Source organism: Haemorhous mexicanus, chromosome 18, assembly GCF_027477595.1.
Source record: "Haemorhous mexicanus isolate bHaeMex1 chromosome 18, bHaeMex1.pri, whole genome shotgun sequence".
Classification (NCBI taxonomy): Eukaryota; Metazoa; Chordata; class Aves; order Passeriformes; family Fringillidae; genus Haemorhous; species Haemorhous mexicanus.
The window spans coordinates 12,390,459-12,414,308 of NC_082358.1; the positions used below are offsets into that span (position 1 = coordinate 12,390,459).

The 23,850-nt window shown below is 44.3% G+C and overlaps 3 protein-coding genes across 5 annotated transcripts; 1 reads left to right on the forward strand and 2 right to left on the reverse strand.

Annotated features, from left to right (window-relative positions):
- Positions 1-130: 130 nt before the first annotated feature.
- Positions 131-4,194, reverse strand: TUBB1 (tubulin beta 1 class VI). Its single transcript, XM_059862688.1, has 4 exons — positions 4,053-4,194; positions 2,502-2,610; positions 2,230-2,340; positions 131-2,109 (listed from the first exon to the last, which is right to left on the reverse strand). The coding sequence occupies exons 1-4, from the start codon at positions 4,107-4,109 to the stop codon at positions 1,031-1,033; spliced, it is 1,356 nt and encodes a 451-aa protein (XP_059718671.1). The 5' UTR covers positions 4,110-4,194; the 3' UTR covers positions 131-1,030.
- Positions 4,195-7,784: 3,590 nt separating this feature from the next.
- CTSZ (cathepsin Z) lies at positions 7,785-12,714 on the forward strand. Its single transcript, XM_059862570.1, has 6 exons — positions 7,785-7,982; positions 8,421-8,584; positions 10,140-10,319; positions 10,894-11,044; positions 11,233-11,395; positions 11,855-12,714. Exons 1-6 carry the CDS (start codon positions 7,846-7,848, stop codon positions 11,966-11,968), a joined length of 909 nt encoding a protein of 302 aa, XP_059718553.1. The 5' UTR covers positions 7,785-7,845; the 3' UTR covers positions 11,969-12,714.
- Positions 12,715-13,455: 741 nt separating this feature from the next.
- Positions 13,456-22,004, reverse strand: NELFCD (negative elongation factor complex member C/D). 3 transcript variants are annotated; one of them, XM_059862566.1, is made up of 15 exons: positions 21,889-22,004; positions 21,339-21,454; positions 21,065-21,174; positions 20,153-20,262; positions 19,748-19,855; positions 19,049-19,201; positions 18,172-18,302; positions 17,596-17,761; positions 16,814-16,948; positions 16,284-16,423; positions 15,983-16,097; positions 15,585-15,680; positions 15,266-15,406; positions 14,804-14,933; positions 13,456-14,375 (listed from the first exon to the last, which is right to left on the reverse strand). In XM_059862566.1, exons 1-15 carry the CDS (start codon positions 21,952-21,954, stop codon positions 14,341-14,343), a joined length of 1,752 nt encoding a protein of 583 aa, XP_059718549.1. In that variant the 5' UTR covers positions 21,955-22,004; the 3' UTR covers positions 13,456-14,340. The 3 variants fall into 3 exon arrangements, with proteins under 3 accessions (XP_059718549.1, XP_059718550.1, XP_059718548.1); XM_059862567.1 differs by having other exon boundaries at positions 21,339-21,451; positions 21,889-21,989; XM_059862565.1 differs by lacking the exon at positions 13,456-14,375 and having other exon boundaries at positions 14,727-14,933.
- Positions 22,005-23,850: the final 1,846 nt, after the last annotated feature.

Sequence of the window (23,850 nt, forward strand, 5' to 3'; positions counted from 1 at the left end):
TTCAGAGTACAACAACCTTTGTTAAACCTTTTCATCTAAGAGCATAACTGATTTAATTTAAAGTTAGTTCTTTCAAGAATAAACTATGGGGTGTTGTCTATCAAATGTTTCAAGTACAAAACTTCCATAGAATGGTATAAAATCTTTATTTAAAAGAATATAAGTACATTAAGTAGGCACCTGTGATGGCAAGAAATTTTTTTTTAATGAATGCAAAATAAGATTTAGTGACTGCCATAGAATTAATTTTAACAAACTACAAACCATTCTATGTCATTTTTGTTGTACTGAATGTTAGGAAAAAATTTACAGTAGTTAGTACCTAGGAAAAAAAAATACCACACCAAAACTTTTACACAATGTCACAACTGAGTGTGCTAATGTCACTCAACCTGTAGTTAGAAATAGAAACAAACCACACCATGATAATGAATGCAAACTCTGCAATAATATAAGCCAGCAATATGATGGAATAATTAGAGTACTCATAAAATAAGAATGTGCATATTCAGTCATTTGCCCCCTGTTGTTTCTGCAGATCTACATCAGTCTGTGGAGTGATAAGAGTCACTGCCTTGGAGGCCTCAGAGATGTGCACATGATCCTAAAACAGTAACGAGTTCACAATCAGCAGGGACTGTGTTTACCTGAGAATAAATAAATGTGATGAGCTGACAGCAATTGTGCTATTGCTTAAGATCCTGCTCTATATACACAGGCACAGTGGCTGTATAGTACATTCAGTATCTGGTGATTGTATTCTAAAAGTGAATCCATTTACAGGAAAGGCTGGTATGAGAACGTGTCCACAGTGGATTGCATTTGGAGAGATTCGATCTCAACAGTTGTTTAAGACAGTAAAGCAGAGCTGCCATTAATTTCAAGAGCACTGTGTTGAAATACCAGATATACTTGGCCAGATGCACAGAAGTTCTGAAGAAATGCGTTAATTTGGGTATGCAGATGATGGCTATTGCTTTGTCTTTAGTGAATGTGAACAGGCTCATTTGGAGAATGTTTTGATATTTTTTTACTCTGCTTCCTTTTCTGGCTTGGCTTCTGCTTCCACTTCTACCTCTTCAAATTCCTCCACGTCTGCAGTGGCATCCTGGTACTGTTGGTACTCGGACACGAGATCATTGGTGTTACCTTCTGCTTCAGAAAACTCCATCTCATCCATGCCTTCCCCCGTGTACCAGTGGAGAAAGGCTTTCCTCCTGAACATGGCCGAGAACTGTTCGGACACCCTGATGAAGAGCTCCTGGATGGCTGTGTTATTGCCAATAAACGTGGCTGCCATCTTCAGCCCTCGCGGCGGGATGTCACACACGGCCACTTTCACATTGTTAGGGATCCACTCCACAAAGTAGGAGCTGTTCTTGGTCTGGACAGACAGCAGCTGCTCGTCCACTTCCCTGGTGGACATCCTGCCCCTGAAGATGCAGGCGACGGTGAGGTAGCGCCCGCGGCGGGGGTCGCAGGCTGCCATCATGTTCCGGGCGTCGAACATCTGCTGGGTGAGCTCTGGCACCGTCAGGGCCCGGTACTGCTGGCTGCCCCGAGCTGTCAGCGGGGCAAAGCCAGGCATGAAGAAGTGCAGGCGAGGAAAGGGCACCATGTTCACCGCCAGCTTCCGGAGATCCGCGTTCAGCTGGCCGGGGAAACGCAGCGAGGTGGTGACGCCGCTCATGGTGAGAGACACCAAGTGGTTGAGGTCCCCGTAGGTGGGATTGGTGAGCTTTAATGTCCTGAAGCATATATCATACAGAGCTTCGTTGTCAATGCAAAAGGTTTCATCCGTGTTCTCTATCAGCTGGTGGATGGAGAGGATGGCGTTGTATGGCTCCACCACCGTGTCAGACACCTTGGGGGAGGGCACAACGCTGAAGGTGTTCATGATCCTGTCGGGATATTCCTCTCTGATCTTGTTGATGAGGAGTGTCCCCATGCCTGAGCCCGTGCCACCACCAAGGGAATGGATGAGCTGGAACCCCTGAAGGCAGTCACAGCTCTCACACTCGCTCCTGACCACATCCATGACGTTTTCAATCAGTTCAGCACCTTCAGTGTAATGGCCCTTGGCCCAGTTGTTGCCAGCACCTGAATTACCTGTGAACAGAATTACAGAAAGAACAGCCACAAAGTTAACAGGAGAATTTTTGAAGGACTTCCAAGGTCCTTTTGGGACAGCTGCCTGCAGTCAGTTTGCTGGCAGTGTGCTGTGCATACCATGGATAAAGTTGTCAGGTCGAAAGAGGGGCCCAATTCTGCTGGACCGGACACTGTCCATCGTCCCAGGCTCCAGGTCCACCAGGATGGAACGGGGCACGTATTTATGGGCTGGAACAAAACAAAATTAATGCAAATAATTACTGCTAGTGGTCAAAGAAACAGGCTTACAATACACTCTGGAACATCCAATCCACCTAGAGAGGTTTAGGCTTTTTGTGGGTTTTTAATTACTTCTTTTACCCTCCCTGTTGGCTCTGCTGAGCACTTACAATAAGCCTCATTGAAGTACACGTTAATTCGCTCCAGCTGCAGTGGTGAATCCCCACGGTAGTTTCCAGTGATGTCAATCCCATGTTCCTCACCAAGCACCTCCCAGAACTGCAAAAGGAAAGAGGTACAACACACTGAAAATGATTTATTTCTTTTCTGCCTGTGTTCAGAGCACCAGCTCTGGAAACTGTGCCTGAAGCAGGGGATGCTCTGCCATTTACTTACCAGGTCAGAACAGGGATCCTTCTCTACCCCTCCCAAATAAATTCGAGGGAAAACTTTAACAGACCATTTATGCTGCTTAGCTATGACCTGTGCACTGATAGGTGGAGGCCCTCAATTTGTTCTCTTTATAGTAAAATAAAATTGATGTTAGTTTAAAATTTTAAATAACAATTACTTCTCAGTATGAGCTTAACAAAGAGGTTGTGAGGGTGTGGATTAGGGAGAGTTGCTTTGAGTGCTGTCATGCACAAGTAGGACCACGGCACAACAAAGCTGGCACAGGCAAGTTTGTATGTGAGCAAGTCTTTCCACAAACAGCTGCTGGTCCTAAATGTCCTATCTTGACACTCATATGGATGTGCCCTTGTGCTGGGCTCTTATCTGGGCAGCAGCCACAGCAGTGTTCATGCAGACACACCCACCCACTAAAATGACCAGGCTATTCTAATATTGAAGCTCTCCTGAGTTAGCATCCAGTCCCATTCTGAGTGTACAAATACACCACTGTCAACAGATGCATGTTCCATGCTTCATGTTCCATTAGAAGGAATCAAGGTTAGGCGTGGGAAAAGGGAGGAAGAACACAGCAGAACAATCCCTCAACTATCCCATGTCTTAAAAGACCTCCCAGCCCAAAATAGATAATCTTTGGACAACTTCCTACTTATCAATTAAAAAAAAAAACAACCAAACAAAAAACCATCACACAGTATAGTAATTGAGGGGTAATTTTACTCTTAGCCCAGAAAGTCAGCAATAGTGACTACTCCCTGTGTCACAGCATGCCCGTGTTGGAGCTACACAAAAATACTCCAAATGATACCTGTCTCACAGGAGGCCAGTGACACTTTGTGTCATTCTACAATCTAACACTGGTTATGCTGTTGATTAATATGATCCCATATGATCTTCAAGACCCCTTCCAACCCAATCCATTGTATAATTCTGTGATATTTAAGAATAAAATGTGGCAGAGCTGCTGCATGGCTGAGCTAAAGTACCAGCAACACAACTTTACAGCCCTGGAATTACTGGCTCTGTCACTTGCCCCAGTATCTTGTAGAGTATGTGAGTTCCCCTGGGAACAGGAATCCCAGCAGGAATGCTCTGGTGCACCTGTTATTGCAAATGAACATTAAACTTTGCATGAGGAGCAAATGCAGCTTTTGCCTTTCATACCAAAATACTCATGTTCCCTGCTACCAGTGCTTCTCCCCACTGAGTTACAAGACACTTGTCCCCCTCAGAAGTCCCTATCCACTGGTGGTGTGTGACCTGCTACCTCTGATCTCCTGCCAAGAATCAGCGTTGGAAAGAGACCTTACCTTGGATCCAATTTGGTTCCCACACTGGCCGATCTGCAGGTGCACGATTTCACGCATTTTGTGTGGCTCAGACCTGCCGGTGGCTACAACTCACCCAGGCTCTGCAGCTCCCCAGAACGAGCCCTGTGCCTGCTGCTCTATCAGCTACACCCAGCACAGCCCGGCCCAGGGGCCCTTTTATACCCCAGGGAGTGTCACTCAGCCAGCCAGGGGAGTAGCCAGCCCCAGGCTCTGCACCAGGAGCCCACGGCCTCTTCCCTGCCTGGGTACAGGTACAGCAGCACAGGTGCACCACTGAGTGCCTTGGAAAGCAGCACTGTCACATGCACCCTTCCCAGCTCTCTGTGCAGCTCTGTGGTGCATGCATATATCTGCATATTCTGTTTGTGGTGCATTATTTTATATTAGACATAATATATATACAAATATATGTGCATATGTAGAGATTATAGCCCAAAGTGAGTGATCTTAATTTATTAAACACATGTGCTTCTGCCACATAATTTAAATTTTAGCATCGTATGAATCATAGAGGACAACACCCATAATAAAAATGGTAACAGCTTGTAAGCAGGATTGCAAGGCAAACTCCAGTTCACTAACAAGCATAATTCCTGATGTTTGACTGCATGAAGGAGTGGAACAGGAGCAGGAACAAAAAATACTTTGTAACACATAAAAATAACACTGTACCCTCAGTGATGCATGGTCCTTAAATACTTATAGGAATCCATCGTATTTAGCCAAAACTTGAATTAACTTGTGACTAACTAGCACAGTTAACTCTCTCTTCATTTCCTGACATTAAGAAATACAGCATTTCTAAAATTTCTTAATTTCTTATATCTCAGATGTGCTCACCAGGAAAATGCTAGAGCTGAAAACCCCATTTCACTGAAGCTCTCTGAAGTGAACTGTAACATTCACTGAGTGAAACATCTGCCTGTGCTGAAGGAAATGCTGTGAGGCAGAACAAAACACAGCACAGTCATGTTTGGCTGCTGATAACCAGCACCAGTATCACTGAGCAGCAGAAACCCAGGGTAAAATGACTTGTGGAAGCCTAGAGCAGTTTCATGACATGTCAAATGACTGTCACTGCCTTGCAAGGGTTCCTTTTAAGGAGGGGGAAAGGAACTATAATTTGGAAAGCACCTTAAAACTATTCAGCATAAAATGGTGACAGTGGAAGGGCTTGACTCACTGAAGTAACTACTTGACCACTTTATGGCTCGCTAGAGATAAGGGATTTCTGAGCTTCCATATGGTTCCAGAAGAAAAATCAGCTTATTCCAGACTTCCCCTCCACTTGATGACTTCCACTTCCTGCACCAGCCAATGAAGGAACAGACAACTGCTCCTGACACAGAGCTCAGCACCAGAAGTGCGTTTTAAAAAATAGAGAGCAAACATCCATCATCCTCTGCCATGCTATGAGCATACTGCTTAGGGAGCAATAAAAGGAGGACTTCAAATGAAGATAGATTCATTTTGTTTCCTTGAAACACAATCATTTTATCATTTTCCAAAAGATAAGTATTCTCTAAGCCAGTTTACCCAGCAAGACACACAAAACACTCTGTTCCGTTGCCACATTGTCCCAATATTGTCACAATATTTCCCACAATAGCTTTGGATATCTTATACAATTCCCTAAGAAAATTCTGAAAAGGTTATTTGGACATTTACTTAAAAAGCATATTTTACTTTATTTATGCACATTTCATACTTGTTTTCTCCAACTATCCTTAGCTAACAGCAGTAATGCACATCTGAGTTTTACATTCAACTGCTGCATTCTGAATAGACATTGAAAAAATGTCTATTCAAACAAATACTAAATAAATACAATATAAAATATATACATTCATATTAATATATTAAAAATATAAGAAAATATAAATTAAAAATATGCAATGTATTCACAATAGACCCAGCTTAGGAAGAGGCTGAAGGGCTAATTCAGTGTCCATAAAATTTGACAAAATAATTTCAGCAATAAATATATTCACTGAGCACATCTCACAAGGAAAGGGGGAAAGGGAAGCAAAAGAAATAGACAATCACTCAATAGGGGTTTTTCCTCTTGCTGAAAATAGCTCTCTAGAATCATGTGCCTCCTCTGAAGAGCTTCCCTATAGAGACTTAAAAATTCTGGCACATGACACCAGGCAGCTGAGATGCTTTGTGGGCTTGGGCCTCTTTTCCCTCTCCTCCCCATCTGCATTTCTGTGAACCTCCAAGTCTGACGTTATCCAAGCCTGGCCTAGGAGGGGCTGTTTCTGTGGAGGTTTAGCTGCAGTCCCTGCTCAGCCCAGAGAAGCCCCAGGCCTGTTAACACCCGAGGCTCTTCCCAGCACTGCCCTGGCACATGTGCAGCTGCAGATTAGCTGAGAGAGGCATTGGGAGAGAGGGGCTGTGCTGGATGGGCCAGCTCACAGGGACTTTTGGCACTGGGGAGATTAGGAGCAGCCTGGCACTGGGCACAGCTACTGCAGCTCTCCCACTGTGGCTATTATCAGGCTGCCCACTGCTCCCAGATACCACAGCCCTGCTGATGGGCTTGAGCTGAGACCACAAAGACGCCAGGCTTTTGTGGTTGCTGGGCTTTTTGTTTTTGTTTCCTTGGTTGATTTTTGGGGTTTTTTAACACTACCCCCAATAAACATGCATGTGCAAGGAGGCATCCTGGGATACTCTTTTTAATGGCTTGCTTGGGAGGAGCTGGCTTTTCAGAGTAGCAGAAGATTGTTGAGGGGAAAGCCTATTCAGTTTGAGATAAGCCTGCCTACAGGCCATCAGATAATCCTATCAGTTCTTCTATAATAGGTAAGGAAGAGACTGTGAGAGAGAGACCTGAATGACTTCCAGACGAGCTGATGCAAGTCTTAACTAACCTGGGCTAGCTGAATCACCCTTAAGAATGATACCAAAACCACTGCATTCAACTCACAGGCTCCATTCTTGCTCTGCTCTTCCTTTTGGTGTGTTGGTTCTCTGTGCCTCAGTTTCTCTGTTCATAGTGTGGAGCTAATAAACCTCAGGCCCTCTACAAAAAAGTGCTGAAAGCCAAGGAAGAGAAGGTAGGAGGGGAGAACTGTCTGAGGTTTACTAAACCTGTTTATCAAACATGAAAGCTTCCACCTAATGTATGCAAAAGAGACTGATAGTCCATTCACACAGTCACTAGAAGCTTCTGCATGAAAATTAGAAAACTATTTTTACTATTGACTAAATCTTCTAGCAAATAATGAAGAACTTTCAGATGTTCAAACCCTAAGGAGCAGCCTAGAAAATGGACACGGGCCTGTGACCCTTTGCTAATTGTAGCATTAAAGGGCTTGAGAAATCCAGAATTTGGGACTAGGGAAAAAACAAGAACCAAACAATAAAAAAAAAAAAAAAAAAAACCAAAAAAAACCCAAAAAAAAACCAGTCACAGTCGCTGGCCCCAGTCTAGCACAATGCTGAGGTGTTAGGCCAAAGGTGAAGAAACCCGTGACAGGGCCTGTCCCAGACACAATCACAAGCCATGTGACCGAATTTTTGAGCTGGAAGAGTCACTGGGGGCTGGGACGGCGGGATCTGACTTTGCTCCTCGTCCCCAAGAGCTCCAGCAGACACGCTGAGGCGGCACCGAGGAGGGCGCAGGGCCGGCCCGCTGTCCCCGCCCGCCGCAGGTGAGCGCGGCCCGGCCCGGCCCGGCCCCGCCCGTGCCTCCGCTCCTCCTCTCCCCGCCCGCCGCCCTCAAACCCCGGCGCGGCCGCAGCCCGGCAGCCGCCGCTGTCCCAGCATGGCCCCGCCACTCCAGCCCCTCATCCCGCTCCTGCTGCTCTGCGGCTGCCTCTGCCCGCCCGCCCGCGCCGGGCTCTACTTCAGGGAAGGGCAGCACTGCTACCGCCCGGGGCCGCGCACGGCGGCCGGCCTCAGGTGGGCTTCGCTCCCGTGTGCCCCGGGTGGCACGGCCGAGGGGAGCGCTGGGGAGGGCTGAGCAGGCACAGCCGGGGTTCAGGGATGCCCGGGGGATTTCGGGGGTGCCCGGGGGATTTCGGGGGTGCCTGGGGGGGTTCGGGGGTTCCGGGGCCGCTCCGGCCGTGCCGGGGTCCAGGGTGGGGGGGGCGGTCACGAGACCGCGGGGCCGGGGCGGTCACGTGACGCCAGCGGACACTCGCGGGCTCGTTACGAAACTCGGTGAAATCCGTGATTTTTTTTTTTTTCCTTTTTTTTTGGTGTGGGTTTTTTTTTTGTTTTGTTTTTTTTTTTTTTTTTTTTTTTTTTTTTTTTTTTTTTTTTTTTTTTGTTTAATACCACCCGCTCGTCCTGCTCCGGGGGATGCCGGCGCTATCTCCTCGTCCCGTCCCCCCGCAGGACCTACCCCCGCCCGCACGAGTACCTGGACGTGTCGGCGCTGCCGCAGAGCTGGGACTGGAGGAACGTGAATGGGGTGAATTACGCCAGCACCACTCGGAACCAGCACATCCCTCAGTACTGCGGCTCCTGCTGGGCCCACGGCAGCACCAGCGCCTTGGCAGGTACCCTCGGGCTCCCCGCTGGAATCGGGAGTTTTTGGGAAGCAAAGGAAGTTTAGCTTCAGGTTACTGGCAGCTGGTATAAGGTGCTAAATCACTGCAGTGACTAATACAGCAAAACCAAGTCTGAGATGTCTATGAATACACCAGAACAGTGGGAATGCCCAAGCTGAAGGCAAGGAGGGTTGGTTTCAATAGAAAAAGCAACCAGAGTGATGCTGTCTTCACCTCGTCCAAAGGCAGCAAGGTGGGAATGCTGCTGTGTGGTTAAAAACCTGTTTGCAGAAGGAATGTGGCCATAGCTCCTCCCAAACTGCTCTTTAGGTCCTGGGGTAAGAGCTGGGGTTTCTGCCCTCCCCTCAGAGGTGTGCTGATGGCAGCAGATGCAAAAGAGTTGTCAGATCTCCTGGTACCTCACTACAGCAGGAGCTCTCCAGCCATGCTGGGAATGAGGAAATGAAAGAAGGTGCCTCTTGTGGGGTATTTGCTGCAGGAGCCCCAGTCATTGCATGAACTGACCACCACAGCAGACACATAAGTCTGATTTCAGCCTTTTTCTTAGTCAAGGGGAAGTAGTGGTTTGCTACAGATAGAGAAGTAGTGGCTGTGGAGAGAATGCGAGATTTGCATGCAACAGATTGGTGCTGGAGAAGGATCACCTGCACAGGGAGGCTGTGAAGGAGAAACAGAGGGAACTGGGGAGAAGGGGGAAGACAAGGCAGGTGTGAGCAGACAGCAGGAATCATGCAGCATACAAGGATGTGGACATGTATGACTCCTGCCAGGATGGAGTGAAGCACTGGCATGGTAAAACACAGCAACTTGCAGGAAGATCAGGCTGGGATGATAGCTCCGTTTATTTGAATGTTGTTGGTACTAATAGGATTTAAAGTACTGCAGTGGCATCAGTTAAGACTGTTAATGCAGAAAAGCAGTTTATAAATACTTGTCAGGAAGCTTTTCTGCCAAGTAAGCTTGTTGTTTCTGACAAAAGAAGACAGCAAGGTGGTGGTGCCTGTCTGAGATGGCAGTGAGATGTAACAGCAAGGAGGTAACTCTGAAAGCTTTCTCCTGCATTTAGACTGTCTCACAGAGCCAGCAGCCTGGGCTCCATGGGCTTATGTTTATGCATGGGCTTATACATAAATATCTACTCCTGTAAAAGATGCTGCTCAGAGCTGGTTTTAGATGTGTATTTGAAAACTCTTCACTGTCCAAGTCTGGAAACAGATCTGGAAGTTTTCAGAAGCTGTAGCTAGAATTAAAAGAGGTCTAGGGCTCTTCAAGGCTTTAGACAGATCTTACTCATCTCCATGTTTTTGCTGAGTCTTTAATGGAAAAAAAAACCCTAATGGAACCCCACAATAATAACTCAGCCTCTGGTTTGAATTAGGTCACGCTGTGTTCCTCACTGCAGACAGCAGAGCCTTTCCAACCACAAGTGCAGCTGTCTGCCCCCAGTGACAGGTTCAATGAAGAGGAAACAGTTTCAAAACCAGTTGCAATGTGTAGCCACCCTGGTATTCCAGCAACAAACTCCAGTTTCTTATCCTTCCAGACCGAATCAACATCAAGAGGAAAGGGGCTTGGCCCTCTGCCTACCTGTCTGTGCAGAATGTCATTGACTGTGCTGATGCTGGCTCCTGTGAGGGTGGGGACCACTCCGGGGTCTGGAGGTACGCCCACGACCACGGCATCCCCGACGAGACCTGCAACAACTACCAAGCCAAGGATCAAAGTAGGATGGCTCTGCTTTGCTGTAGGGTTTCTTCCCAGGTTTAGCAGATCTTAGTGTATTTAAAAAATATATATTTTGGGTTTTCAGAGTACTGGTTCCTGCTGTTTGACTGACAGAACAGGTTTTCTTTACGGGTCTGTGTGTGTCTCCTGCTCCAGACAGACACTGTAGCACTAAATCGTGCTCAGGCAAGTTTGCACAGCTGAATTGTTTTAACTTAATATCTTAAATCTGTGACACACAATCTCTATTGTACTGAAATATTTACAAGTGTCACCTCAAGCTGAACAAAGGAGAAAATGAACCTTTGGCTGGTCATGTATGACTGGAATAGTTTCTCTATGTCCTCAACAGAGTATTTATACCTGTGAAATAACAGTAAGTGATAATAGGGACTTTAAATGTGGTTTTCAGAAAATAATTGAGTTCACTAGAGAGAGTATGTATTAATAATTACTTTGAAGTTATTAATAGCTGCCTCAATTAAATTATAAAAGCTGTGTCCTACAATCACTTGAAGAGAAGCACCTTCCTGCAGATTACCTTCAGTTGTAATCTCACCTCTGTTTTGCAGAGTGCAAGAAGTTCAACCAGTGTGGAACTTGTGTCACTTTTGGAGAATGCCATGTGATCAAGAACTACACTCTCTGGAAAGTTGCTGACTATGGGTCTGTCAGTGGAAGAGAAAAAATGATGGCAGAAATCTACACTAATGGACCAATTAGGTAAAAAAAAAAGATACATGAAACTCTGTACATTTTCACTCTAGCACGTGTCAGCAGCTCTGCTCTAACATGCAGACTTTAGTTTATAAACTGAGATCAAGTTAAAATACAAGAAGACCAGTTGGTTTTTAGCCAGGCCCCTGGCCTGATCCCCTTGTACGAAACCTCCTCTCTCTGTTTTCTTGCAGCTGTGGCATAATGGCTACTGAAAAGCTGGATGCCTACACAGGGGGCCTGTACACAGAGTACAACCCCTCCCCTACAGTGAATCACATCGTGTCTGTGGCTGGCTGGGGCGTGGAAAACGGCACAGAATATTGGATAGTTCGTAACTCCTGGGGTGAGCCCTGGGTAAGGAGACAGGCAACACACTTTGGGCTTTGGAGGGTGGGCTTTGTCACTTGCAAAACTACAGCCTGTGGATATAAAACTGAAGCTTCCTTTGAACTAGACTGCCAGTTTAAAAATGACACCCAGCCAATCTGAAGACAAGAATATTTGGAAGTTATTTGAGTAATAACTTTCAGCTCTATCCCAAATTCTACCTTTCAAGGATGTGCAGCTCCTGTTATGGGCAACTGGAAATTGCTGTTAGTTGTAGGCAAAAATCCAGTCACGTACCTGGACTGGATGAGTGGGATGTAAATTCACCAAAGCAGGGTGCCCCATGACTCCAGGGCTGCACTTCAGCTTGAGTGAATTCCTTCATTCACCTAAACCACTCATATTTGGCAGACAGAACAGACTCACCAACACACAATTTCTACAGCTGTGTTTCCTAATTTACAATGCAAATTCAATCCTTTACAGGGTGAAAGAGGGTGGCTGAGGATTGTGACCAGTGCCTACAAGGGTGGAAGAGGAGCAGACTACAATCTGGCTATTGAAGAGGACTGTGCTTATGGAGATCCTATACTGCCTTGATTCTACATGGTGCAGCTTTGTGTTTAGGTACTTTGGAAGCTTCCCAGCACAACCTCTTCTTGTTTAAAGAATAATAGCCTAAGACTCCTTCACAGTTCAACACCATCAGGCAGTTCTGCAAAATTGACCCAGATGCAACACACGATGCCTTCAAAAAATACAGAACTGCCCTAATTTTACACTTACACCTTGAAGTAATTCACCCATGAAGGAGTTGTCTACCTTGATGCACAGTATTAAAATCACACTGACTGAATCACAGACCCTGTTCATGTAAATATCTATTTTTATAAATACAGATCGTGTAGATGTACTGGAAAAGTGTACTCAATATTTGGGTCTAGAGCTTCTTTTAAATGCTGTGACAGTACTGACCAAATCTGTTGCAATGATGCAAAAGCCATGGTAAGTCTGGACATGATAAATTAAAAATATTAAAGCTTGTTTTCTTGTCCTCCTGGTGAAACAGTGGTGTTGGGATTGTTAAATAATGAAGTTGCTTTTATCCACCCAAATGATATAATGGGAATTACTTTAACCAAATAACAGTCTAAACACTTTTTACTTGATTAGTCTTTTTTCTCAAATTTCTTGCTTTAATATGTGACTGTGCCCTTTTTCTCCTAAAGAGGGAAAACATAAATTGCCATAACCCAGAACTCCTCACTAATATGACAAATCAGTGCCATATCAGATGCAACTACCTGGCATTGCTAACTGCTTTAATAAACAGACTTTTTCTCTTACATGACTGGGTATTTATTGTAAGAGGTGTGTGGTTGTCTCCCCGTGGATGGTGCTGCTTTCACTGGTCTTTGTCTAGTGAAAGGCCTGATGGACAATTTTATACAGCAAGGATGCTGGTTCAGACAGCAACTGGGTATGAACAGCATCGTGTGTCAGCACCGATCACAGCACCACAAAGGGTTTAACAAGTTAAAAATCATCCACAGAGGAACTGTTTAGAGGAAGTGATACCAAGCTGAACACAGGAAGGTAAAAATAAACCTTGTTTAAACTGCTGGCAAAGCTGCATGGACACAGAGCAACTGCTCTTGATTATCACCAAGAGCTTGTACATGGCTGTATCCTAAATTTATTCTCTATAGGGTGAATAATTTCTGCTGTTAATTCTACAGTTTACTTAAATGACAAAAACTAGGTCTCAGGCAAATTTTAAATGGTGAGAATTAGCTGGAATAATATAAATCTTCTATTCGAAGATAAGCAAGGAAGTTCAAAACAGCCTCTACAGAAGCAACTTTTGCTCTTTTCAGGTGATTTCCTTTTTAAATTTACATCCATCTGGACTTAGAGTTCCAGTGTCTTTTAGAAAGCAGGTTCTTCACAAAACAGATGTACTTGGAGAAGCAAAATATGCTTGCTTGTTTACCAAAATTACAGTTTGTTTAAAAGTGAGGGGTGTAAAGAGGAATTCAGCCCAATGAACAGAGAGAACGAGTCATAATGAAACTGAAAGACATCTCTGGAAAAGAACAAACACCTTTATTTAAAGGTAAGTTATTTTGTTGGGTGTTCTCCCACAGTTTGGCAGCAGCCAGGACAGAGTAGAGATCAGTATAAAAACAAAGCCACAACAAGCAGTAATGAAATTTGGGCACACATTTCATATTTTGGGACAGTAATGACACGGTAATGAAACTTACCAGAAACATCTGATGCATCTATTTAGCAAAAAAATAGATTCTGAAAGGTAACACACTCACACAGAATTCCTCTTTTAATACAAAACTAACCTTGGCTGTTGCAACTCCTCTTGTGTTACACCAAACACATTTTTTGTTTTCATGAAGGGTATTCAGAATTCTAATATAATGCAAAGGGGAGGAACAGCCATTAGGGCTTCTGTGCTGCAGGCACAGAGCAAATCCACAAATTCCTATTTCTTACAGCTTGCAATATCAAAGCCTAGAGCATTCAGGACCCTTCCAGAGAACTATCTGCAAAGTGTTTTAGTAGGAATTACCTTACCCATTCTTCGTATTTTGTTTATTACACAAAGAAACAGTGACAAATTCTGCAAGTTCTTTCAAATAAATCTGTTTCTTGCTATCCATCCTCTTCAGAACATTGATTTATACTGATTTGTGTAAGAAGAGAAAGACCTTTGGTGTCATTCCATTTTCCAAATGACATTAACAGTTCTCTGATATGAAACATAAACACTCCTCTGGTTAAGAAGTTCAAGGTCACCATGCAAGTCAAGCAAATGCCCTTCAGCCTCTTCCTCCTTGTTTTAGGGTTGTTGGTTTTGTTGGGTTTTTCCCCCCCAGTTATAGAACCTCACAGGTGGAGAGCATGGCAAAGCAGTGATCATGAGCTCTGGTTGCATTCTTGATGTTTTCCACTGCTTAGTTCATCATAATAAAGTTAGATTTGCAATGAGCTTAAAAGGAGAGGAAAAAAAAAAAAAGACACTATTCAGTATGTTTCAATGATTCTGATTTATGTATTTGCATATGGATTTCTGCATTATGTAAATAATTAGGCTTTTAGGGTCTGGACAGATGTTTCTGGTTTAGGATGGAGTATCATATTATGACAGACAACTTTCCTTCCTTCCTTCCTTTCCTTGCTGCAGTGATAGTTCCCAAAAAGCAGTATTTATCTTCACTTTCCCCACTACTACCCACAGATTCTTGATCTTTCTAGCAATTCTAGGAAAATTGCTAAACACAGGCCCCTAAAAGGGAAGTTGTCTGTGAAAATAGCTGGCAGGCATTCCTATATTTAGCAATCTTCCTCCTAAACATTATTTGCAAGTTGTAACAGACACAAATGGAAGCAGGTATGCAAGGAATAAACGTGACTTACCTATGAACTCTGTGACAGGATCATGTTCACCTTCTGTTTTTATAGTGCCCGCAATACTTTCGTTCTCCAAGATTGGAAGAAAAAGCTGTACAAAGTCTGAGGTATATGGAGGAGCAATCACATCGAGCACCTGAAACAGCAGACAAAACCTGATGAATCTTGCACTTACAGGGGGTGGAGGGACAATATTTAATTCATATACCAGTCTTGGAAGCATACAAGTAGTTGGATGGAGAACAAGAGGTCTCAAGTGCAAGTAATCAGTTATGTACTCTCAGGGTGCTCCATGAGTACCTTGTTACTTCCAGAAGTCAGGATCAGTAGGACCAAATCACATCTGGTGAACACTGAGACATTGCTCAGACTCTGACCTGAACTTGAAGCATTTCTGAATATCCAAAACACATGGAGCAGATTTCAAACTTGATCTCTAGACTTCAGTAAATAGTTTTTGCTGCTGACCTCTGTCACAAAGTATCTGATGAGGGAGATGTCGGTGTCCAGCTTCTCCAGGCATTTGCGGATGTAGCTGACGACGGGCAGGACGTAGCCTCGGCTCAGCGAGTGAACCATCCTGTCCAGGAGAGTCTTCTTCAGCTCCAGCTGATGGGGAAGGGAGGAAGAGCCAACACTTCAGAACTTGCCCTCAGAGTGTGCACTTTTATTCATTCAATATCTGCTGCACTACATTTTAACCACTTCTACATTAACCCTGCTGTGAGAGCAAAAGGAACGACAGATGTGAAGTAACAAAAAATACTGAATATCCTCTGAGTATTACCTGCTCCATCACATCCAGCTGAGAATGTTCTGTTTCAAAGAGCTTGACAAGAAGTTGCAGAACTTGGGGATGAAGCAGCTGATGGCATGTACTGATCTGCAAACAACACAGCAAAGTGAGATCCTCAGAACTGTAATTTAAAACACAATGCACCAGACAAGTTTACCTTGATGTTCAGTGCCAGACAGAAATTCATTTAGAAAAGCATTCCATCATTTCTTTCTATAATGTTCAAGTTTTCCTGGCATAAATAATGCTGAGCTGACAAAACCAAACAATTTACTCAGAATAGATTCATCTCTGCATATTTACTGCCTTACTGCAAATGGCAGGCACTCAGTGTTACACAAGAACCAGAACTGTTCTTGCTCTCCAGCACACTTTCCAGACACTCTTACCTCATCCAGCAGTGCCAGGTGAACTGGGGTGTGATCAGTCTGCAGCTGGAAGTACCGTGGCTCTGACACTGTCCAGTCCACCCACTTCAACACACCCATAGCCACCACTGGGAACCTACAGAGAGACATCACTTTAGCACAGCAGCATGAAAAATAAATGGAAGTTTTATTAGGAACCCCAAGTAATCTGCCATCACTTTCCACTGGCACAGAAAAGCATGCTCTGCCACCCAAGGAAGACAAGTTGTGTGTGAAAGACAGGATTTATGAGTCATGAGAGACTCCCAGCCTCTCTGCTCACCTGATGCACTGATAGAGAGTGCTCAGTTCTGCAACCAGCTCTGATGCCCCTTTGTTCTCATTGCAACACAGATTGTGAACAGTCTCAATGGCTTTTGAGGTCGACTTGAGTTCATCCTTGTTGATGCTGACTCTCTTGTTCTGCAAAATTATTGCAAAGTTGGAATGCAAGTGTTGCAGTTTGGTTATTTAAGGAAAGGAGCTTGACCTGCAATAAACCTAGGATTGCATCCCGTGTCTCAAAATTCAGACTCACATGCAAGTTTCAGAAGAATTAATTATGAGTGAGCAGAAGTACATACAAGGATGTTTCCTTTATTTAATTCTCAGTGCACTCAGACTTTTGATTGATCATCAGGATCTACACTTTTTAATCACCTCAGCTGAAGGCAGAAGCATTTCATATTAAAATAATTAAACTAAGCTGAATGTATTATTTTAAACTGAGTGACTTCACAACCATACATTTTCTTCAGCAGAGGCAAGCTGCTGCAGGTAAAAAAGAATATTCTTCACAGAAGTGAACATTACCTTTTTCCACATCTCTACAACACTAGCTGCATATGCCAGTATGTGGATATATTTATGTTTGTGATCCTGGTTGATCTTAGCACCTGGTTTAAACAAGGACTGCATGAAGAGGTCCAGAAATGCAGGCACTCGAATCTGTGAAGAGCAAGAACATTTTATTAGAGCCTGAGAATCATGAGAGGTGGCTAAGAATGGAGTTTTTGCACTTGATACACCTTGCATAGAACAAGATAAACACATTTTCCTTTAAGAGTACATTAAACAGTTTTCTGAAGAGACACAGACTTTTGAAAGAAAAAAGGTTAAAAAAAAAAAGGGATCAGTTACAGACAATATTTCCAAAGTACCAAAATCTTGCCTTTTCTTACCAAAACCCATGTTAGAACAATGCAGTGAGAAATTTGAAATGTGTAATTTAGGCCTATTTATAACAAACTGCTAAAGTGGGCAGGGTTTTTTCATAATTTTTTTTGTTTGTTTAAAGAATTAATTCCTTTTATTCCTTGCCATCTTTATCTCCTATGGAAAAGTTCTTTAATTTAGTTATATGTAAAAACACAACTTGAAATAATTAAAAAATCCCACCAGAAGTACCATGAAGCTGATGCAAACCAGAATGCAAGTAGCAGCTTCACTTTTAGACATTACTTACAATTACAGAGGGACAAGTGAGTGCTAATTCAATTTTTGTGTCCATACAACACTTAGCACAAGGCACCCCATTTCCAAGTGCTTCTGTAACAGAAATAAGTTTCAGAGGTTACAAACAGGTGAATACTGACCAGTTCTACTGGAGGTGGGTCCATGCTTGTAAACATTTTGAAGAGGACAGTGATATCTGCTGGATTCAGAGCTCCTTTGGACAGCATTGCCCCCAGAGCCTGGCAAGCTCGGGGGTAGGAGGCTGCAGTACCCAGTGCTAAGGTGATCTGGCTGGCATCGTGGCCTCTGCAGGCAGAGCAAACACACACAGTGACTTATTTTCTTAATTCAGACATTTCAGATGAAGTCTCACTGAGTCAACAGGGCATATTCTATGGAATGTAATGCCTTAGGGTAATTACAGAAATAGGCCTGTGTTTGCCTTGTTTATTTCCAAAATGTTAACAGAAAAATAAAAAGATACTTCTTAATAGACAGAAACATCAAGTCTTTGCTTTTCCAGTTTCAGGTCTCTCTGGTACAGAACACTGAACTTTTCTGCTATCCCACTGCTTCAAGCCCTGCTACAAGAACTGCTCTGCTGCAGCTGAAGATTCTCCTTTTGCTGGTGAAAGGTGATGAAGGACTAGCAAAAGCCAGCAGAGTTTACAGGCTGTGGTGAGCTCCCTTTCCCTGCTCCCACAGGTGCCACTCACTTCTCGTGGGCGTAGCGCTGAACCTCCTGCGCGATGCGTCGGACAGCGGAGCCGCCCTGCTCCTCCTGGGCCAGGATGGACATCATGGACTGGGCAAAGAGGTAAGTGTGTTCTCCATGGCACACCATCTTCTGTGAAAGCACAGCACAAACCTCACCAGACAGCAAGGAAACATCCCCGTGTCCTTCTGGGATTACATTGCCGGGAGAGCAAAAGGGGGAAAAAACAAACAGCAAAATTGCGAAGGAAAAAAACCCAAAGCAAACAACTAAACAACAAAGCCAAAACCCCAAAAGCCAAGAGGAAAATACAGAAAAGCACTAACACCACACAAGAAGAAATTTCTGAACTGAGAACCTCATTTCTCAAATTCCAAAACGGAGAGGAAAATCTATTCTACTTATGCTCAGTACTTTCTCTGCAGTATTTGAGCACTAAGAGAAGTTCAAAGCCAGCTGAAAATCACTGTGCTGTTTCACAACACTGAAATGCTGCGTTGACTCAGATGGCACATTTCACACTGATGTGGATGATAAGAGAATTATTTTCATTTGCCAGGGGACTGACAATACTGATCTTTAGATCTTGAAGTACATGTGAAAGACAACAGTTCTACCCCCACCTTTTTACAATCCATTTAATAAATATAAGAAGTGTCACATAAGCAACCCAAAGAATTCTTGGTCACAGAATGACCGAAAAGCATAAATTTCTGTTTTAACTCAGATATACCTTCTCTTCATAAGATTTTGTAGGACATCAGGATTGGCTACAATCCCACAGTGATCTGTACCTCCTAACTGGAAAGCAGAACACTTCTTCTTCCACATAAAAAGCAGGGGGGGGGGAAAAAAACCCTCAAAAAAGACAAACTTACAGCAAACTCAGGGAGGTTTTTCTCAAGGTTTTCTTCTCCTCCATCTAAAATTGTTGCCAGAGATGTACGCAGGACTCTGGAAAATACTTCTAGTTGCTGACATGCTGTTGAAACACTGGTTATTTCCCCTTGATACCCAGCATCAGATATAAGCTATAAAAATAAAAACATCACAGAAATCTTGTGTTATTTACATTTCTATTTCCGATATCCTAACAAATCTAGAAGAACACAGAGAATCTAAATTCCACCTCTGCATACACTGACTGGAATTCACATTTATATTGTGGTCTACAGAAAAGGAAACCAATAAAGATGCAGCAAAAATAAAGCACAATAATAATAAATGTAGCAGAGCACACCAAAATATAACATTCTTTTCTTGTCACAGAAAGATACAAAACTGACTGAGACTTCATTGCACCAGAAATCCAGAATTTTCAAACAGAGATGAAAGAAAAACAAACAAGAAAAAAAATACCCCCACACACCTCAACAAAAATTGAAAAAGCAGTACTTCAAACTGGGAAATTACACTTACTCCAATCTGTAGAACAAGTCCTCCCACCAAGGTGTACTTTTACTAATTAGTATTAGCAGGAATACATAAAAGATGCAAGCAAGACTACAACTAATATTTGATGCCAGAACAATTAGCCCTCTATGGATATTCTTACTGATTAGACTTAAGCATAGTACCTTCACAGTAAAATTAAGCATTAAACAATCAGGATGGGCTTCTGCCAATTTGTAAAAAAGGTCTCTCCACGTGGTATGTGCTATCATTTGCTCAAGCCAGGCTGGAGTCTGAAAAGAAGAAAGAAATTTAAGAATGTCTTGTTGTCAGATCATAAAAAGCAAGGCTTTTACCTCTCAGCAGTCCTGTGAGTAGTTCTACAGAGCTTTATTACAAAGGAGGTTGCTTTCCAAATTTCCAAGCTCTCTAAACCTCTGAGGACTCCAGTCAGACAGAGCTGGTTTTCTGAAACCAGTCGTTCCTCAGCCAAAGAGCTTTGAAGGTTCAATTTCCCTTCACCACTCCACCAGATGAAGGAGTCTAGGAAGGATCCTCTGCAGGGACAGCAACAGGGATTGCATGCACACCTCTCCTTCCTCTGTAAAGATGGAATCTGCTTTCCGAGGGTCAAAGTGCTTGATCAGTAAACTCTTCAAGTGGTTCTCTACAGTCTCCTGAACCTGCATTGGCTCAACACCTGCACAGAAGGAACAAAGCACTTGGCAGATACAATGCAGTCCAGTGGAACACAGCAGCAGCATCCCACACTTTCCAATGAGAACAGAAACCACTCCAAAATGTATCAAAGATGAGAGGAGAGCCATCAGTTCTGGTACTGAGCCACACTGATACAGATTTACAGATTTTCCACCTCTTTTTCCTAAATACTGAACTGTTTAGAATCTCAGGTCACCTCTTTCTCTCCTTATCAGAGTCACAAAAAGCAATGCCCGGGACTGTTACTGGTGTAACAGCAAAATGCAAGGGTATCTTAGCCAAAAAAGGGATTACCAGGGGCACAAACCCACGTTACTACACACTGAAGTTCATCCTTTTAAATGTTGGTTATCAGTAGCTTTGATAGTATTCTGCAAAATAATACACAAATAGCAATGAGTAGTTCTACATTTCTGAAATCAGAGTACAATAATTTTGATAATGTAATAATGGTTACATAATTAATTCCATTACAGGATAAAAACACTGCTTATACTGTCTATATAACAGCACCCTTGCCCTTTGAATGAAATTAAAAAGAAGCTATAATTTATGCAGCTGTTTCAACTATAAAACCTTTTATAACACAGTTTGTTGGCCTTTCACCAACATACTCCTTCATTATTCTCCAAGTGGAATAAACCTATTATTATAAAGGATTTAGCCACATATAGCATGACAACTTTATAACAATCCACTTCCTGTGTATGATCTAATTTGCCACAAATTCAGAGATTTCTGACAGAATATAGAGCCAAAATACTCTGTATCTTGTATCATACCTGTCTGAATGAGCCACTCTGCCAGCAAATTGACAGTCTGTGCCACTGCAGTGTAGTTTTCAGAGAGGAGCTGAATTACATTCTCTGGAGATCCTCCTGCTTGGAAATATCTGATGAAAGAATTACAAAAGAACTATTTGAGTCATATTAAAACCAAAAATAAATAGACGTCTAAATTTAAAGGGAAAACAACAGCACCATTTATAGATTTGCACACATTTCCATACGAAGTGAAACCTCTAACATACCATAACACACATCAGGTCACACTCACCTCTTTAACGTGTTAAATATAGACGGTTCCATTATATAATCAGGCGTTGAAAATTTCTTCAGGCACTCCTGCTGAACTTCGGCATCATCTTCTCCCTCCCCATCCTCATCATCCTGCTGTTCACAAGCACAGTCAGGTCAGCCTCCCTGTCCCTTTTCCCCCCACACTCCCATATTCAGGCTCTTTTTGCCCACAGCAGCACACACACCTCGGCTCAGCGCCCCGACAGACAGCGATTATTAACGGAGAAGGCACAAAAAGCAGCAGCGCCTTCCCTGACTAACCCCGGGGCCCGGCGCAGCTCCGGTCCCCGGCCCTCACACCCGGCGCTATCGCCTCAGCCCGGAGCGCCCTCGGGAGAGCGGGAGGGCCCGGGGGACGCTCCGGGACCCGCCCGGGGGTCGCTCCGGGTCCCTGCCGGGGAATACTCCAGGACTGTCCCGCAGGATGCTCCAGACCCAGGGGAACGCTCGGAGTCCGTGCCCAGGGGTTGCTCCGGGACACGCCTGGGGCTGCGGTCATCCCTCGCCCCGCTCCCCCCGGCGCTCACCGCGCCCCCGTCCGCCTCGCTGCCCCACTCGGCCGCGCTGCCCTCGAAGTAATCGGCGTCCTCCATTGCTCCGGCCCGGCCTCCCAGCCCGGCGGCCGGAACGGGCGGAGCGCCGCGGAATGGCGGCAGGGGCGGGGCGGGAGCCCGGCATGGCGGCGGCTCAGGGGCCCCTGAGGGCCGGCTCTGAGGGGAGACGGGCAGCGGGCACACATCCCTCAGCGGGGAAAGAACCGGTGGAAATGTTAAAGCAAACCGCCCTGCAAAGCCTCCCGGCGCAGCAGCAATCGGACGGGAATTGCAAAGGAAGAGGAAAGAAAGGGATGTGTTGCTCCACGGGGTATGTTCTCCATAGGACGTGTTGTCCAAGGCCTGTGTTCTCCGTGGGATGTGTTCTCCATGGGATGTGTTCTCCCAAGGGATATGTTCTCCAAGGGATGTGTTCCTTACTGGCTGAAGGACAAAAGCAGTTCCCTCCCTCCTTCCCATGGAAGCATGAGGGGGATCTTGAACAACAGCAAGTTGATAGGAATGATGTTAGGGTCGAATAGAAAAACTGACAAGTAGGAAGACAAACCAAAAAACCCCAAACAAACAATTAATAAAAAAACGGGGTAGCTTTGGAGAATGAAAGTGAGCATCTCTGGGCAGAGGAGAGGTGCTGTGGCAGCCACATCCCCTGTCCTGGGGCAGTTCTGTAAGCAGGCAGGGCAGCCTGTGACACAGGATTTGCTCCCCATCCACAAAACCGGATCCCAGAGCACTGGCTGTGCTCACCCTGGGACCTTCCTGGGGATGCTGAGCGAAAATAACAGGTCAAGAGGGTCCCCAGGGAAGGGAGGGACAGGGAATGAGATGAACAGGGGACAAGTCTACAATGAAAACTGTTCACATAATCAGGCCTCAGCAAGGAGAAACAATCCCTTTGTCCCTCTTCAGATGCACTCCTGTTCTTCAGTCGTATAAGAGCTTCACTAAGAGAAAGGGGAGGGTGTGTTCTGGGACTTGGAGGCCAGCCAGGAGTTTTGCTGATTAATTATTTAAAAGATCCTTTATTCTCATTCAGTTTCTAACTGAAAAATAGTAAAAAGAAATGACATTGTCTTCCATGCATTGCTAGGTAAGAAAGGGCAAAAAAAAAAAAAAAAAAGCCCTGTTCAGAAATAAGTTATAGGATCTCCAACAAACAAAATCCTTGCTCAAATGAGGTTGCTGTGCTAATCAGGGGATTTGCTGCACTTCAAAGCTCAATACAGAGTGTACCCAGCACCTGAGCTGCTGCACAGCAGAGTTGTGCTGTCCTGTGCTGCCCTACAGTGGTGAAGCAGCTTTTCCTGGAACACTGCTCCGACAGTCGGGAGGGAAACATTCGATTGTTTTTGCTCTGCCAGCAGAAAGGAAAAAAGACTTTTTCAGGCTAAACGACATGGATTGAAGCAGAGCCCCAAGGGACAGGTTTTCCACGTTTTCCACTGCAGGCAGGGGGGCAGCGAGGGCATCCCGGTGCCAGTGGTCGTTTTTTATGAGGGACGAACTGGGAGTGAAGTGACAAGCTGAGGCTGGGAGCCAATGGAAATATCCTTGAGAAAAAGTTTTTGGCTCATCTCCATTTGGTTAGCAGGCAATTTCCATCCCATAGATGTAAGAAATAATAGTGAACTTGGAACAGACAGAGTGATTAACCAGTCAGAGCTTCCTAAGAAAGTACCAGATCTGAATTTAATTCTGAATCCCAAACCAAGAAAGAAAAAGTACTGAGAGTCTCATAAGAAACATCTCTACACCTCCTGTATCAGCTATTAGCTGTAAGAAAAGTTCTCTGGAAGTGATTTCAGAGTAACCATTATAGTACCTTAACAGAAGGTTCAGAAAACTTCAAATTGGAGGAAAAGTGAGTCCAGAACTTAACACTCCAATGAAACTGAATGGGAAAACCACAAGTCTGAGACTTCAGGAGGCTTAGGA